At 44.1% G+C, this 19,148-nt stretch overlaps 1 protein-coding gene across 1 annotated transcript in view; it reads left to right on the top strand.

Moving 5' to 3' along the window:
* LOC120977954 (moesin) overlaps positions 1-19,148 on the top strand; it is a 173,377-nt gene that overhangs the window by 86,811 nt on the left and 67,418 nt on the right. The window contains exon 2 of the mRNA XM_040406143.1: positions 15,374-15,457. Within this exon, the coding sequence (XP_040262077.1) occupies positions 15,374-15,457 (84 nt within the window). The remainder of the gene's footprint in view (positions 1-15,373; positions 15,458-19,148) is intronic.

Below are 19,148 nucleotides of genomic sequence, written 5' to 3'. Positions count from 1 at the left end.
CAGCATTCTTTGCTGGTTTAATGTCTCTTTAGAACTTTCTCTATTGGCTTGTATTCCAGGTAGTTTTCTGTTTGTACCAGACCCTGTTATGCAATCTGATTCTGGAAAAATGAACTGTCTCTGGGTAGTATGAGCTCAGTTAGGGCTCTGTCTGATGGCAGCTTGTTTTCTGGTTTCTGTGGTAACCGGCAGAATTTTCTGTGCAGCTCTAGGATATAATACAGGCTGTAACTCGGGATTACTGAAAGCAGGGCATTAAACTGACATAGCTATAGTCTACTGGAGTGGACCTCTAGGAGCTCCATACACACCTGGGAGGAAACTGGGTTTTTGTTTGTGCTGACCTTTCAGTTTTTTTTTACTATATTGAGTGAGGAACTGAATGCTTATTTTGGGCCTTAATGACCAGGCATTTTTTTCTTTTCTACTCTGTTAGGTTAAAGGGTCACAGAATTTTCTGAAAACTTTTGATATGTCATAGAGAAACAAAAGTTTTGATTGGTGGGGAAGTTACATTAGGGACTTCTACCAGTCGCTGGAACGAGGAGTGCTCATTTTATCTTGGGTGCATCTAAATAAATTGGAATAAAATCGAAAAGTTAATGTATTTCAGTAATTCAATTCAAAAAGCAAAACTTCTATATTATAGAGACAGGGTGACCTATTTCAAGCATTTATTTCTTTTAATGTTGATGATTATGACTTACAGCTAATGAAAACCCAAAAGTTGTTATCTCAGAAAATTAGAACATTCTGAAAGTTCTATATTTTAGACTCGTGGTGTCCCACTCCTTATGAGCTAATGGACACAAAACATCTGCAAAGATTTCCCAAGCCTTTAAATGGTTCCTCCGTCTGGTTCAGTAGGCTACACAATCATTTGAAAGATTGGTGACTTAACAGTTGTCCAGAAGACAGTCATTGACACCCTCCACAAAGAGGGTAAGCCACCAAAGGTCATTGTTAAAGAAATTGGCTGTTAATAGAGAGCTGTATCCAAGCATACTAATGGAAATTTAAGTGGAAGGAAATGGTGGTAGAAAAAGGGGCACAAGCAACAGGGATAAATAACCCCAGCCTTGAAAGGATTGTCAAAAAAAGCCATTCAAGAATTTGGGGGGAGATTTACAAGGAGTCGATGGCGGCTGGAGTCAGTGCTTCAAGAGCTACAACACGCACACATATCCAGAACATAGAAACATAGAATGTATCAGCAGATAAGAACCATTTGGCCCATCTAGTCTGCCCAATATACTGAATACTATGAATAGCCCCTGGCCCTATCTTATATGAAGGATGGCCTTATGCCTATCCCATGCATGCTTAAACTCCTTCACTGTATTTCAAGCTACCACTACATGGGCTCCAACTGTTCCATTCCTTGTATCAAGCCACTCGTGATCCATAGACAACTTCAGGAGCGTCTTACCTGGACCTAGGAGAAAAAGGACTGGACTGTTGCTAACTGGTCCTGTTTTGAGATTAAAGTTAATTTTGCATTTCATTTGTAAATCAAGGTCCCAGAGTCTGGAGAAGGAGTGCAGAGGCACACAATCCAAGTTCCTTGAGGTGTTATGTGAAATTTTCAGTCAATGATGGTGTGAGGAGATATGTAATCTGCTGGTGGTGTTCCACTGTTTTATAGTCCAAAGTCAGCGCAGTTGTCTACCAGGAATTTTTAGAACACTTCATGCTTCCCTCTGCTAACAAGCTTTATGGAGATTCTGTTTTCTTTTTCCAGCAGGACTTGGCACCTGCCCACACTGCCAAAAAATACCAATACCTGAATTAAAGGGAACATGTCATCAATTTTCTGCTGACCTCACTGAGGGCAGCATAAAATAGTGACAGAAATGCTGATTTCAGCAGTTTGTCACTCATGAGCTAAAAGTAAGCAGTTGCCGAGAACCAGCATCATAATCATTGCAGCACAAGCCTTGAAAAGAGTCAAATCTACTTGAGAAGAGTCCTGGTTATTCATAATCTCTTTCTCTCTCACCCATCTGCTGATGATTGTCAGTTCTCTCCTAGAGAGAAAGGGATAAAGCTTGGTAGAAGACTGTCAGTCATCAGCAGGTGGGCAGGAGAGCAGGAAGTCATGAATAACCATGACTCTTCTCAGGTGGCTATGACTCTTTTCCAGGCCCAGTCTGCAATGATTGTGATGTTGGTTCTCGGCAACAACTTACTTTTAACTTTCAAATGACAGACCGCTGAAATCAACTCACCTGTCTCTACTTTATACTGCCATTAGTATGGGCAGCATAAAGTTGATGACAGGTTCCCTTTAATAACCACAGTATCACTGTGCTCGATTAGCCAGCAAACTCACCTGACATAAACCTCCGAGAATCTATGAGGTATTGTCAAGAGTAAGATAAGACAACAGATCGAACAAAGCAGACAAAAGTAATTTAGGCTTCATTAACACCTTGTCAGTGCCCCAGGCTGACCGCCTCCATGCCACGGTGCATTGATGCAGTCATTTATTCAAAAGGAGCTTCAAGCAAGTATTGAGTGCATACACTGTACATACTTTTCAGTGACTATGCATATGATGGGGGTGAGATGGGCCCATAGACTTTCTATGGAGTATGCCTCATAGGGGTGGGCGATGTAGACGATATGCGATATAAACGATATAAATTTGGCCAATGATAGAGATTTCTTTTATATTGCGGTAGAACATGGCATGCGCCGCTCTCGGCACACACCATGTTCTCCTGACTCGACACAGTGGAGAAGGAGGGAGTCCCTCCCTACCCACTGTTTGCGGCTGTGAGAACCGATGAACCGATGACCACCAATGAGAACAGAGTAGGAGGAGGGGAGGGACTGTGGCCACTCTGCCACCAATAAATATAGTTAATATGCCTGAATACAAACATAGCCTGCATGTGCTGGCCATATCCCATACCCGGCCTCTATGACTGCACGCTGTGATCCACCGTAATTAACCCCTCAGGTCCTGAGGGGTTAATTGCGGCGGATCACGGCGCGCAGTAATAGAGGCCAGGTATGGGATATGGCCGGCACATGCAGGCTATGTTTGTATTCAGGCATATTAACTATATTTATTGGTGGAGCAGTGGCCACAACCCCCCGCCCCCTCCACACGATTAAATCATTGGTGGCAGTGGCCCCAGGGTGGCAGCTTCTGATCGGAGCCCCAGCAGTGTAATCGCGGGGCTCCGATCGGTTACCATGGCAGCCAGGACGCTACTGAAGCCCTGGCTGCCATGGTCAGCTCCCTGCTGCTGTGTGCACTATGCACAGGGCAGCAGGGAGAGTGTGAAGTCCTATTTACCCTAATAGAGCTTTATTATGGTGACTAGGACAAGGGTTCTAGCCCCTAAGGAGGCTAATAGTTATTAAATAAAAAGTAAAAAAAAAAAAAAGTTTAACCCCCCCGAAACATAGAATATATCGCATCTCGTACATGCTTAAAATTATATCGCAATATAGATTTTAGGCCATATCGCCCACCCCTAAATTGCCTCGCTTCCTGTCCTGCATTCTTGAGATTGGTGGGTTTCTCAGTGCTCAGACCCCCACCAGTCTAAACATTTGATGTCCCTATGACATATCAAAAGATTACTGAAAGTACAGTGCCTGACACATTTATTATGATTTACTTGATAAAACTGACATAAATATACATTAGCTCTGTGCCAGTTCCTAGCACACAAACTTCCCAATATGCAGCACACTTAAGAGGTGTTCACCTAACACCAGTGGAACACAGATTTTGATATATAATATGGCTGTTTAAAGCATCATTATATAAATGTAATGAAATTTGAGTGTCGCCATGGAGAACAGTCTCTGCATTCTTGGCGAACTCCTCGCATAATCTAGATTTATATGCTTAAGAATTAAATGGCGTTTGGCTGCTGAGTGGAGAGCAAAGAAATGAGTGTCTCCTGTTTGAGGCCTCAGGAATGTACTTGCTGATAGCTGTACCAGGCTTCCACCAGACTCCTGGCCGCAGTTGGAGGAGGGGATTCCTGTGTTGCGGAGCATATTTCATATTTGCTTGTAGGAGGCAGAGGCTGTAGATCTCCCTGTCGGGTAGATGGCATTGCTGACGCGACCGCTCCTGCAGATCTTCCAGTCCATCGCCATCTTCTTCTCTTCCTCTGCATTATCACTGCGTCCTGCTGGCCTGCCAGCTATCTATTCTTTGTGAAGCCTGTACTAACTCATGAGACTGGCTGTATCATAAATTTCCATATCATCTGGTTCTGCTCAGTAGAGTGCAGTTGGCCTGTGAGATGTTTCCCGGGCTGATCATGGTCGGATCACATGTGTATCACACATGATAGGCCAAGATAAACACTGCAGCAGGCAGGACCAAGAAACCTAGTATTGGGCCTCATGCACACGACCGTACAGATGTGGAAAGTACACTGAGGACGTCCATGTTTTCCACATCCGTATGTCACTTTCACATGAGATAGAACATGTCCTATTCTGGTCCTCAAAATGCAGACCTCGAACCCATAGAATCACACGTGGACAGTATCCTTATTTAGTGGATCGGCAACTTACAGACTGCAAAATGGATGCGGTCGTGTGCCTGAGGTTTTAGATACGCCCTGCTGAAGTGTGTATCATCCAAGTTGGGATTAGATACACACTTCAACAGGCAGTATCCGATATGAGAATCTTTCACAGTAGACTGTGTCACAGATGATATATTTAGATACACAGGAAAAGCAGACAGTATCTGACATAAGCTTAGATAGACCCCAGATCAGATAGCATTAGATACACAACAGGCAGTATCGTACATAGCAGGCTATTTCGTACATGATAGGATTAGATACACAACACAGCAGGCTGTGTCAGGTACAACAGGCTATGTCGTACCTAATGGGATTAGATACACAGCAGACAGTATTGTACACAGCAGGCTGTGTCAGGTACAACAGGCTATGTCGTACCTAATGGGATTAGATACACAGCAGACAGTATTGTACACAGCAGGCTGTGTCAGGTACAACAGGCTATGTCGTACCTAATGGGATTAGATACACAGCAGACAGTATCGTACACAGCAGGCTGTGTCAGGTACAACAGGCTATGTCGTACCTAATGGGATTAGATACACAGCAGACAGTATCGTACACAGCAGGCTGTGTCAGGTACAACAGGCTATGTCGTACCTAATAGGATTAGATACACAGCAGACAGTATTGTACACAGCAGGCTGTGTCAGGTACAACAGGCTATGTCGTACCTAATGGGATTAGATACACAGCAGACAGTATCGTACACAGCAGGCTGTGTCAGGTACAACAGGCTTTGTCGTACTTGAAGGGATTAGATACACCAGTGATTTGATGTTTTTGCTGATTTCATGTTTGATCACACTCTGGGTGAGGGAAGAGCCTCTGGACTGTCAGTGATGGGATTTAGAAACAGAGTAAGGCCTTTTTCACACGAGCGTGACGGATTGGCTCCGGATGCGTTCAGTAAAACTCGCACCATTTTGCAAGCAAGTTCAGTCAGTTTTGTCTGCGATTGCGCTCAGTTATTCAGTTTTTTCCTTGCGGATACAATACGTTTTGATACGTTTTTCACGCGCGTGATAAAAAACAGAAGGTTTACAAACATCTCCTAGCAACCATCAGTGAAAAACGCATTGCATCCGCAATTGCTTGCAGATACAATGCGTTTTTCACTGAAGCTCCATTCACTTCTATGGGGCCAGGGCTTTGTGAAAAACACAGAATATAGAACATGCTGCGTTTTTCACTCAACACTGAACTGATGCATGAAAAAAAAAATTCCCATATACACAGACCCATTGAAATGAATGGGTCAGGATTCGGTGCGCGTGCTATGTGTTCACATCACGCATTGCACCCGCGCTAAAAACTCGGTCGTGTGAAAGGGGCCTAAGAATTAGACTAGCAGGATTCATGTGTGGGTGTAGTAACATGGCCACAGGAGGTGTAGTGGATGTAGTGTGGGTACGGGGCCAGCCAGGCTGGTTTATCAATAAAGTTATGTATTCAACAAAACAGGAAGTAGAGAATATAAACAGATCTGCCGGGATACTCTGAAGCCCAGATGGGGGGAAGAGCGCAGACATGAAAAAACAGTATTGTGGGCATATATAGAAGCATAGTGAGGGATGTTAGAAACACACACACAATTTTTTTATTTTTGCGACCGGACAACCTCTTCAACCCCTTGGATACCAGCGGTTTTGTTTTTTTTGTTTTTGCATTTTCATTTTTCTTCCCTATATTTCGGGAGCCATAACTTTTAAAAATTTTTCCGTTCACGTATCCATATGAGCGCTTGTTGTTTGCGGGACAAGTTGTACTTTCTAATGCCACCATTTAATATGGCATACAGTGCAGTGGGAAGCTGGGGAAAAAATTCCAAATGGGGTGGAATTGGGAAAAAAATTAAATTCCTCCACCATTTTCAGGTTTTGTTCCTACGGCGTTTCTTTTGCGGCAAAACTAACCTGTGCCCTTTATTCTCTGGGTCTGTAGGTTAACAATGTATTTTTTACATCACTGTATTCTGACCCCCATAACTTTTCTATAGTTATGTTTACTGAGCTGTGTGGGGGCTAATTTTTTGTGGGACGACCTGTCGTTTTTAATGATACCATTTTGGTGTGTGTTTTGATTTTATTTTTTTTAATATTTTTTTAATATTTTTTTTATTACATTTTATTACATTGTTTTGGGTAAGAGAAGTGATGAAAAAAATGGCGAATATTTTAATAGAACGGGCGTTTTCAGACGCGGTAATACCCATGATGTTTATATTTTTTATTTACCATATTTTTCGCCCCATAAGACGCACCTTCCGCCCCCCCCCCCAAAAAAAAATGTGGGAGGCGCCTTATGGGGCGAATGCTGAAATTTTTACATCGCTAACACTGATACATCGCCCGCTGCGATGCTGCACAGCGCGGCGATGTATCAGGAGGAGGGGCTGGAGGCCGGCAACTGCTGGAATCGTGGCGGAGTAGTAGTACACGGGATAGTACTACTTTAACTAAAGTTAAGAAAGAGGTTAAGAATTACAGTTTACATATGAATACTGCTGTGAGAGGAGGGGCCCAGTGTATTGGGGGACACTGTTATGGGGGGATCTGTGGATGACACATATATAGCATGAGATGCTATATATATGTGTCATCCACAGACCCCCCCATAACAGTGCCATCCACAGATCCCCCCCCATAACAGTGCCATCCTCAGATTCCCCCCCCCCATAACAGTGCCATCCTCAGATCCCCCTCCCCATAACAGTGCCATCCTCAGATCCCCCTCCCCATAACAGTGCCATCCTCAGATCCCCCTCCCCATAACAGTGCCATCCTCAGATCCCCCTCCTCATAACGGTGCCATCCACAGACCCCCCTCCCCATAACAGTGCCATCCACAGACCACCATTACTTCAAAACCCTTCAAAAGCACACCTTTTGGTTCAAAATGTTTTTTTCTTTTCTTATTTTCCTCCTCAAAAACCTAGGTGCGTCTTATAGGGCGAAAAATACTGTATGTATTTTTTTTATTCTACGAAAAGGGGGGGTTAATTTAAATTTTTATATATTTAATTTTTTATATATATTTTTACCTTTTTAAAAAAAAAATTGTAACCTAAGTGGTTGCTGAGAACCAGCATCATAATCATTGCAGCACAAGCCTTGAAAAGAGTCAAATCTACTTGAGAAGAGTCCTGGTTATTCATAATCTCCTGCTCTCTCACCCATCTGCTGATGATTGTCAGTTCTCTCCTAGAGAGAAAGGGAGAAAACTAGGTAGAAGTCAGTCATCAGCAGGTGGGCAGGGAGAGAGACTCTTACCAGGTGGCTATGACTCTTTTCCAGGCCCAGTCTGCAATGATTGTGATGTTGGTTCTCGGCAGCCACTTATTTTTAACTTTTAATGACAGAACACTGAAATCAACTCGCCTGTCTCTACTTTATGCTGCCGTTTGTATGGGCAGCATAAAGTTGATGACAGGTTCCCTTTAAATGTAAGCCATAAATAAATTTAAGTTTTCGATGATATTCTAGTTTATTAAGATGCTCCTGTATAGAACAACAAGTAAAGGGAAGAAAAGGTGGCGAAGAAAACAAATTTCTCAATTGAATTGCACCCATAAGCGATATTATATACACCAGCAGTTTCTAATATAACCATTATATAAACTCATTGCCATATTGCCACGGCTCTCCAGCTGTTGTAAAACTACAACTCCCACCATGCCCTGCTGTAGGCTGATAGCTGTAGGCAGACTGGGCATGCTGGGAGTTGTAGTGTTGCAACAGCTGGAGAGCCGCAGGTTGGCCATGCCTGCTATACATACTTAGCCGTAATGACCATTTACGATTGGCCACATAGTGGGCATGGACATTATGCACGGTTAGTGCTCGCAAATTTTCTCTCCTCATAGTCATACTGTGATTGACAGAATTGTTCTTTTTTCAATCAAATCGTTTTTATTATTCAAATAAAATTGGCATATCTCAAAACAATTTGCGTCTACAATTTTTCTGAGATTTTCTCCCCTCCACATCTCATATACATAGAATTGTATAAAACCTTATCACATGTCCAAATATTTGATACATCTCCCACAGTCATTATACATAATGAATATACCAATACAAAGACAAAACAGTTACAGAGTTATTTGACTGTTAAAACCCCACCACCCCCCCCCCCCCCCCCCCCCAACTACCCCCCCCCCCCCCCCCCAGATCAGAGCATGAATTTTCAAGACCTTTTTATATTACGACATGAGTGTGAGACAACCATTCATTCCACAACTTTTCAAACTTCTGAGGACATCCTCTCCTAACAAACACTCCCCTCTCTAAAGTCAACATATCGTGCACCTTTCTCACAAATTCATCCACAGTTGGCGGACTCCCCTGAAGCAATCAACTTCCTGGCCACATACAATAGTCTCCCAACTGCCACCTTGACCGCCTCTCCCCCACCAATCTCCTTCACATATCCCAGCACACATATCTTTGGGTCCTTCTGCACCCTCAACTCCAGGTTACGATTAATCAAAGTCAACACCTCACTCCAAAAACTACTTGGCACTGGACAAGACCAAAGCATATGAAACAGATCTGCACCTTCCGCCATACATTTTGGACAATTGTCATCAGTTCTAATCCCAATTTTCCGTAAAAACACTGGAGTTTTGTAGACTCTGTGGATGATAAACAGTTGTGACAACTTGCCCTGTTCACTTACAGACACTCTCGGGACTGCCTCCAATATATCTTCCCACTGTTCCTTAGGGATGTCCCCCAGATCCTTTTCCCATTTCCTCATCCTAGTAAGAGGGAATTCTATCAAAAATTTGTCTAAAAGCAGAGTATACACCTGTGATATCAAACCTCTCTTTCCTCCAGCTGGAAGAACCAGTTTATGGACCACATCCATATTTGCAATAATGCAACCCTTCCTTATCGTGACATCATAGGCGTGTCTCAGTTGCAAGTATTGATAGAACCACACTTTAGGAATGTTGAATTCCTGCTGTAGGCCTTGAAATGATTTAAATACATTAGTCTCGATCAATTGACCTATCCTCATTACTCCATGGGATTCCCAATTTCGGACTCCTGATAGAGAAATGAACTCTGGCATCAAGTTATTGTACCATATTGGGGAAAGCTCTCCTACCCCACCAACTCCCCTGATCAATTTCACCTTTGTCCACACTTTTTTCATAAGCTCTATAAGCGTTAATTTCTCTCTCCCCCCATGCATCCCTGCACCCTCCAGAATACCCATAAGATCCCTACTACCTAACCAGTGTTGCAGTATCTTCCCCGTCACATCTGGTAGCTGAAATTCCATCCAGCCCTTAAAATGTTGACACTGAGAGGCTAAGAAATAAATCCAGGCGTTGGGGACAGCCAAGCCACCTTCAGACTTGGGATATTGCAGCGTCTCCAGCTTAATCCTAGCTTGACCATATTTCCAGATAAGATCTCTGAATATCGAATGTATTTTCCTAAATCTCTCAACTGGGATCCATACAGGGGCATTATTCAATATGTATAGTAACTGAGGCATCATTACCATTTTTAGGAGATTCACTCTGCCCACCACCGACAAAAAGAGTCTACCCCATGTCCTTGCCTTCAGCCTAAAAGTATTTAGCAAAGGAGTTAAATTAAGTTCTTCAAAATCCAGCAGTCTAGGTGTTATAGCCCCAAATATTTAAACTTGCCCACCCAGGGAATCAAACTATCTGCCTGCACACCAGAGAGTGCCTGTCCGTCTACCGGCATCAAGGCAGACTTCTGCCAATTTATCCGAAGCCCAGAGAAGCCACCAAATTTATCTATTAAAGCCATGGCCGCATCCAAAGAGCCCCCAGTGTCACCCAGAAATAACATAGTGTCATCAGCATACATTGCCACTTTATTTTGCGTCTCCCCATATCTAAACCCCACAATATGAGGTGACAGGCGGATAAGGGCTGCAAGTGGTTCAATTGCTAACGCAAACAACAAGGGTGACAATGGGCACCCCTGTCTGGTGCCTCTGGACAAAGAAAAGCTATCTGACAACCCCCCATTAGCTCTGATCCGTGCCTTTGGACTTGAATACAACACTTTCACCCACTGAATAAATCGAGCACCAAAGCCCATGACTCTCAAGGTTTCCCATAGGTAGTTCCATTCAACACTGTCGAACGCCTTGGCGGCGTCTAACACAAGTAAGGCCCTATCTCCTCCATTGTCTGCTGGAATATTCATACTAGCATATACTCTACGGATATTTATAGCAGTCGATTTCCCAGGCATAAAGCCCGTTTGATCCGGGTGCACTATAGTTAGTATTACCCTGGACAGCCTGTTCGCCAACACCTTCGCCAGGAGCTTCACATCTGCTGTTAATAGCGAAATTGGTCTATAGGAATCAGGAACTTTGGGATCTTTCCCAGACTTAGGAATAACTACTATGATAGCCTCCTGCATAGAATGTGGTAGCGAACCCGCCTCCAGAGAATATTCAAGAACCCTAAGTAATTCAGAAAGAAGTACCCCTTGCAACTTTTTATACACCTCCACTGGTATGCCGTCTGCCCCCGGCGCCTTACCATTCGCCATCCCCCCAAGAGCTACCTCTAACTCCTCCAGCGTGATCGGCTCTTCCAGTCTCTCTCTATCTTCCTCTGATAACACTGATAGCTGAGCCTCAGCCAGAAAGGCGGACAAGGCCTCCTCCGAGCTAGACGCCTTGGAAGCATAGAGAGAGACATAAAAACCTTTTAGAATATCTAATATCCCTTTTGTATCCTGGCTACTCTTCCCATTACCATCCAATAGCTCTTGTATACAAGAAGAACCCCTCTGTGCCTGAGAAACCACTGAAAGCAAATGCCCAACTTTCTCTCCCTCCTCAAAAGATCTTTGGCGGTAAAAACTACGTTTCCTCTCTGCAGCCTGTAGTAGGTGACACCTCAGCTGTTCCTGAGCTACCTCCAGCGCCTCACTATTAGCCATGGTGGGGATTCTACCAAACTCCCTTTCAGCCTCTGTTACTTGTACATGAGCTTTAACATCTGCCTCTCTGGATTTAGATTTATGCTTACTAATTTCTTTGATCAGTACACCTCTCAAAAACGCTTTCATGGCATCCCAAACTCCGTGTATTGAAGCCGTCCCCCCATTGATAGAAAAGTACTCCCTGACCTCCAGAGTAATCTCAGACAAATCACCAAGTACATTCAACCAATGCGGGTTACATTTCCACAACCTCGGTCCCTGCCCAAGCACGCCCAGGCACAAATCAACCTGCACCAAGGAATGGTCAGACAACGACCGAGGGTGATAAACAACATCTCTTATCAATGGCAGCATAACATCATTCACCAAAGCCAGATCTATGCGTGATAATGAATGATGCGTAGCAGATCTACATGAAAACACCCGTTTATCCGGGTTGCGCAGCCTCCAAGCATCAAGTAAACCAGTTTCCCTCATAATATTCTTAAGAGCCACACTCCCCGGTGATCCACTGGCACCTTCTACCCGACATCTATCTATGGAGTCATTCAATGTACAATTGAAGTCCCCCACTAGCAGCCACGGCAGTCCAGGGGAGTCCGCCACAAAGGTCATAATATCCCTTATTAAAGGGGAAGCAAAAGGTGGAGGCACATATACTGATACCAACACCACCTGGATCCCATCAATCTTGCACACTACACACACATACCTGCCCTCAGCATCCACACATTGCTTCAGATGTTCATACCTTATACTTTTATGCACAATCATACTAACACCCCTAGAGTGAGAGGAATGGATTGCATGTACCACATGCCCTACCCAATTTTTGTTCAGCCACTGCACATTATCATTGGACAAATGCGTTTCCTGCAGGCAGCAGATAGCTGGCTGAAACCGACCCAAATATTGAAATATACACTGTCGTTTTCAGCCATTCCCCTCACATTCCAGCTCAACACTTTAATCACCTGTGTCATGATGAAAGATTACTGCATGTTTGAATCTCACACTCCATACTAATGTCACTCTCTCATAATTCAAGCCCCTCACCCATCTCTGACCCGTCACCCTCCCCCCCATCCCTCCCCAGTGATCAGGCTACTTTGAACAGTAACCCCAACCCCCCCCTCCCAAACATCCAACTCAAACTCAGGGCAATCTGTAAGCACAATGCCCAATGCTGATCAAAAATCACTTCTAATTCCAACACTCTCCCTCAGGTAGAGAATCCTCTCCACAACTGGGATATACATTTCTTATCCCAACTTCCTACTCCTGCATCAGGATCTACCATGTGGTAGCAACACTCAATACACTTTATAACAGGTATAACGTTCAAGTGACATTAGGGTGCAATCCTATGCATATAAAGTGAACACAAACTGCAAACTGTTTCCTTCAAGTGTCCAGGGCCCCACTTCTCAGTTGCCGCTCGTGGACGTCCAGCCACTGTGTCGCTTCATCAGGGTCCTCAAAGAATCTGGTGGATCCCAATGCCACCACTCGCAATCTAGCCGGGAACAACATGGCGTACGGAACTTGTAGCACTCTGAGCCTTTTCTTTATATCTATAAATCTGCTCCTCCTCCGCTGCACCTCATTGGAATAATCCGGAAAAATGGACACTCTGACCCCATTCATGACCATCTCATCATTGTCCCTTGACTGGCGTAGGATAGTGTCCCGATCTTTAAAGTGTAGAATCTTCGCCAGTATGGGGCGAGGAGGCCTGCCTGGCGGGAGCGGCCGCGAAGGGACTCTGTGCGCCCGCTCAACCGCGTACAGGGAAGATAGGCCCTTCTCATGGAATAACTGGTGCAACCATTTCTCCACAAACTCTGTAGCATTGGCCCCTTCTGTTTTTTCTGGCATACCAACAATTCGCAGATTATTTCTCCGCGATCTGTTCTCTAAATCATCCGCTTTGGCGTATAAGGCAGCTATATCTTTCCCATTCATTTTTGACGCCATTTGCAGAGGTTGAATAACGTCTTCCAGTGAGGACACCCTCTTTTCCAAATCTGAAGTGCGCTCAGAAATCTTGTGCAGGTCGTGCCTGATTATGGACACATCTGATCGCAGGCTGCCAACTTGTACTGCGAGCACTTTAAGGGTACTGTTGCAGCTTGCCACAGCCACCATTATATCTTTCAATGTGGGCTCCCTTGTAGAATCAACCCGCAGGTCTACTGTTACTATTGCAGGGGCTGCAGATTTGAGTACCGGCTGACCGGCAAGAACCGGGTCATCACCGTCCATGGATCCGTCCTCCTGATCAGAGGAGGTAGGTATATCAGTCCCTTTATCGCTAGCCGAATCGCCCACTCCACCGTCCAGTCTGGCATATTTACTGAGTTTAGCAGCCGCGCTCTGGCTCACCGTCTCCTGCAGCGCCGACCCCTCTCCACTTCCGGCGCCATCTTGGCCTTTATCCATGCGGTCATGTTTCGCCAGTTTGGACGATTTTCTTGGCATTTTCAAGCTCCCGATTTAGTCACCACAATCACCGGACACCTTCCTCTCCCCAGGTAAAGTAATTTCAGGCAGTTTGAGTGCGCTTCCAGTGTAAATGAGCAGGATTCTAGCAGGAGCAGTGAACAGTGCGTCTTACTCCATGCACTCACAAGCCACGCCCCCCCGACAGAATTGTTCTTACCACATATCACTGGTGTACTTTGCCATGTTCACTTTTTGCTCTTAATTATACAAAATGTTTAAAATCTTTAATGAAGATGTTTGTAAAAAAAAACACTTTTAGACATGCAGTTAGCATATGGTGAATAAAAAACATCTGAATTTAAGAATTTAAAGGGAACCTGTCAGCTAAAAAAAACACACCATAAGCCACCAGCATTACCTTAGATGTTCTCATCTTGTTTCTAAATTTGGGTTTCTCTTTGCTCTCTGAAAAAGTTAGATTCCCGTGCATGCCGTATGTAAACAAACTTTTTGAAGTCAAGCTCACCACACCCCCTTCACATTTGATTGATGGCCTCCGTTCTAATTTCATGTACGAATCCAGCTGCACAAGCGCACCACAACACAATGCTGTCTGTATATTTTACTATCAGGACCAGGAGCTCGCCTTGTATTAACTTTCTCTACATAAGGCTACTTTCACACTAGCGTTCTGCTGTCCGCTCGTGAGCTCCGTTTGAAGGGGCTCACGAGCGGAGCAGAACGCTTCCGTCCAGCCCTGATGCAGTCTGAATGGATGCGGATCCGCTCAGACTGCATCAGTCTGGCGGCGTTCAGCCTCCGCTCCGCTCGCCTCCGCACGGCCAGGCGGACAGCTGAACGCTGCTTGCAGCGTTCGGGTGTCCGCCTGGCCGTGCGGAGGCGAGCGGATCCGTCCAGACTTATAATGTAAGTCAATGGGGGCGGATCCGCTTGAAGATGACACCATATGGCTCAATCTTCAAGCGGATCCGTTCCCCATTGACTTACAATGGAAAGTCTGAACGGATCCGCTCAGACAACTTTCACACTTAGAAAATTTTCTAAGTTTTAATGCAGACGCATCCGTTCTGAACGGATGCGAACGTCTGCATTATCGGAGCGGATCCGTCTGATGAAACATCAGACGGATCCGCTCCGAACGCTAGTGTGAAAGTAGCCTAATAAATGCTATTTACTGAAGTGATGCCAACGCACTTTGTACAGCGACCAGTGTATGGCCCTTCAGGTGGTTCAGTCACAGTATCCAGCGGCTTCCTAGGTGGATAATCACGCTCCTGTAGTTGATTTATCTATGATTTATCAATCGACATATCCAGCAGAAATAGAGAAGATTATCAAATGTTTGCTGACTGCATTACCTAATCGTGTACAATCTTTTATCTTTAGATCAGTGTACGTGTGACCACAATGGATGCAGAGCTGGAGTTTGCCATCCAGCCAAACACCACCGGAAAACAACTCTTTGATCAGGTGAGCAGCTCCTCTTATCATAAATGGAAAAGGGACATTTACGAGCACAGTGAATGAGATCTAGAAAAGCATTTGTATTGTACATTAATAAGTAAACTATCAGCGCTGCAGCCTTGCCTTCACATTTGTGCCGCAAAACTATGTTGTCCTCCTCATTGACCCCAATCAGAGTGGCATGGAGCAACAGACTACTCCACATGATTTCTGCTGCTAATGTACCCTACTACCTGACATTACTACTGTGGTCAGTGACTGGCTAGAAACCAAGACAACTGAAGCAACACCACTGGAACAGCAGGCCAGTTTTCGCCCTTCTGCACAGGCCATTTTTTGCAAATCTGACGTGTCACTTTATGTGGTAATAGCTTTGGAACCCTTTTATTAATCCAAGCCATTCTGAGATTGTTTTCTCGTGACACATTGTACTTCATGATAGTCATAAATTTGAGTCAATATATTTCACCTTTACTTATTAAAAAATCCCAAATCTTGAAAAATTGTAAATTTTTCATATTTCTAATTCTCTGCTTTTAAAACAGAAAGTGATACCTCATAAAATATTTATTACTTAACCGCCTCCGGACCGCCTAACGCAGGATCGCGTTCCGGAGGCGGCAGCCCTGCGCAGAGTCACGCATATATGCGTCATCTCGCGAGACCCGAGATTTCCTGTGAACGCGCGCACACATGCGTGCGCGTTCACAGGATCGGAAGGTGAGCGAGTGGATCTCCAGCCTGCCAGCGGCGATCGTTCGCTGGCAGGCTGGAAATGCGATTTTTTTTTAACCCCTAACAGGTATATTAGACGCTGTTTTGATACCAGCGTCTAATATACCTGCTACATGGTCCTCTGGTGGTCCCTTTTGTTTGGATCGACCACCAGAGGGCACAGGCAGCTCAGTAATATGTAGCACCAAACACCACTACACTACACCCCCCCTTCCCTGTCACTTATTAACCCCTGATCACCCCTGATCACCCCATATAGACTCGCTGATCACCCCCCTGTCATTGATCACCCCTTTGTAAGGCTCCATTCAGACGTCCGTATGATTTTTACGGATCCACTGATACATGGATCGGATCCGCAAAACACATACAGACATCTGAATGGAGCCTTATAGGGGGGTGATCAATGACAGGGGGGTGATCACCCCATATAGACTCCCTGATCACCCCCCTGTCATTGATCACCCCCCTGTAAGGCTGCATTCAGATGTCCGTATGTTTTTTACGGATCCACAGATACATGGATCGGATCCGCAAAACACATGCGGACATCTGAATGGAGCCTTATAGGGGGGTGATAACCCCTTATAGACTCCCTGATCACCCCCCTGTCATTGATCACCCCCCTGTAAGGCTCCTTTCAGACATTTTTTTGGCCCAAGTTAGCGGAAATTTTTATTTTTTTCTTACAAAGTCTCATATTCCACTAACTTGTGTCAAAAAATAAAATCTCACATGAACTCACCATACCCCTCACGGAATCCAAATGCGTAAAATTTTTTAGACATTTATATTCCAGACTTCTTCTCACGCTTTAGGGCCCCTAGAATGCCAGGGCAGTATAAATACCCCACATGTGACCCCATTTCGGAAAGAAGACACCCCAAGGTATTCCGTGAGGGGCATATTGACTCCATGAAAGATTGAAATTTTTGTCCCAAGTTAGCGGAAAGGGAGACTTGTGCCCAAAAAAAAAATTTGATGAACTCGCCATGCCCCTCATTGAATACCTTGGGGTGTCTTCTTTCCAAAATGGGGTCACATGTGGGGTATTTATACTGCCCTGGCATTTTAGGGGCCCTAAAGCGTGAGAAGAAGTCTGGGATCCAAATGTCTAAAAATGCCCTCATAAAAGGAATGTGGGCCCCTTTGCGAATCTAGGCTGCAAAAAAGTGTCACACATCTGGTATCGCCGTACTCAGGAGAAGTTGGGCAATGTGTTTTGGGGTGTCATTTTACATATACCCATGCTGGGTGAGATAAATATCTTGGTCAAATGCCAACTTTGTATAAAAAAATTGAAAAGTTGTCTTTTGCCGAGATATTTCTCTCACCCAGCATGAGTATATGTAAAAAGACACCCCAAAACACATTGCCCAACTTCTCCTGAATACGGCGATACCACATGTGTGACACTTTTTTGCAGCCTAGGTGGGCAAAGGGGCCCACATTCCAAAGAGCACCTTTCGGATTTCACAGGTCATTTACCTACTTACCACACATTAGGGCCCCTAGAATGCCAGGGCAGAACTACCCCACAAGTGACCCCATTTTGGAAAGAAGACACCCCAAGGTATTCCGTGAGGGGCATGGCGAGTTCCTAGAATTTTTTGTCACAAGTTAGCGGAAAATGATGATTTTAATTTTTTTTTATTTTTTTTTCCTTACAAAGTCTCATATTCCACTAACTTGTGACAAAAAATAAAAACTTCCATGAACTCACTATGCCCATCACAAAATACCTGGGGGTGTCTTCTTTCCAAAATGGGGTCACTGGTGGGGTAGTTATACTGCCCTGGCATTTTAGCGGCCCGAATGCGTGAGAAGTGGTTTGAAATCAAAATCTGTAAAAAATGGCCGGTGAAATCCGAAAGGTGCTCTTTGGAATGTGGGCCCCTTTGCCCACCTAGGCTGCAAAAAAGTGTCACACATCTAGTATCACCGTACTCAGGAGAAGTTGGGCAATGTGTTTTATGGTGTCTTTTTACATATACCCTTGCTGGGTGAGATAAATATCTTGGTCAAATGCCAACTTTGTATAAAAAAAATGGGAAAAGTTGTCTTTTGCCAAGATATTTCTCTCACCCAGCATGGGTATATGTAAAATGACACCCCAAAAAACATTGCCCAACTTCTCCTGAGTACGGCGATACCAGATGTGTGACACTTTTTTGCAGCCTAGGTGGGCAAAGGGGCCCACATTCCAAAGAGCACCTTTCGGATTTCACCGGCCATTTTTTACAGATTTTGATTTCAAACTACTTCGCACGCATTTGGGCCCCTAAAATGCCAGGGCAGTATAACTACCCCACAAATGACCCCATTTTGGAAAGAAGACACCCCAAGGTATTTCGTGATGGGCATAGTGAGTTCATGGAAGTTTTTATTTTTTGTCACAAGTTAGTGGAATATGAGACTTTTGTAAGAAAAAAAAGAAAAAAATCATCATTTTCCGCTAACTTGTGACAAAAAATAAAAACTTCTATGAACTCACTATGCCCATCAGCGAATACCTTAGGGTGTCTACTTTCCGAAATGGGGTCATTTGTGGGGTTTTTCTACTGTCTGGGCATTGTAGAACCTCAGGAAACATGACAGGTGCTCAGAAAGTCAGAGCTGCTTCAAAAAGCGGAAATTCACATTTTTGTACCATAGTTTGTAAACGCTATAACTTTTACCCAAACCATTTTTTTTTTTCCCAAACATTATTTTTTTTTTATCAAAGACATGTAGAACAATAAATTTAGAGAAAAATTTATATATGGATGTTGGTTTTTTTGCAAAATTTTACAACTAAAAGTGAAAAATGTCATTTTTTTGCAAAAAAATCGTTAAATTTCGATTAATAACAAAAAAAGTAAAAATGTCAGCAGCAATGAAATACCACCAAATGAAAGCTCTATTAGTGAGAAGAAAGGAGGTAAAATTCATTTGGGTGGTAAGTTGCATGACCGAGCAATAA

Source organism: Bufo bufo, chromosome 8 (assembly GCF_905171765.1).
Source record: "Bufo bufo chromosome 8, aBufBuf1.1, whole genome shotgun sequence".
NCBI classification, from domain to species: domain Eukaryota; kingdom Metazoa; phylum Chordata; class Amphibia; order Anura; family Bufonidae; genus Bufo; species Bufo bufo.
The sequence above is the reverse complement of the archived record's forward strand: the minus strand, read 5'-3'. Positions and strand labels throughout refer to the sequence as shown.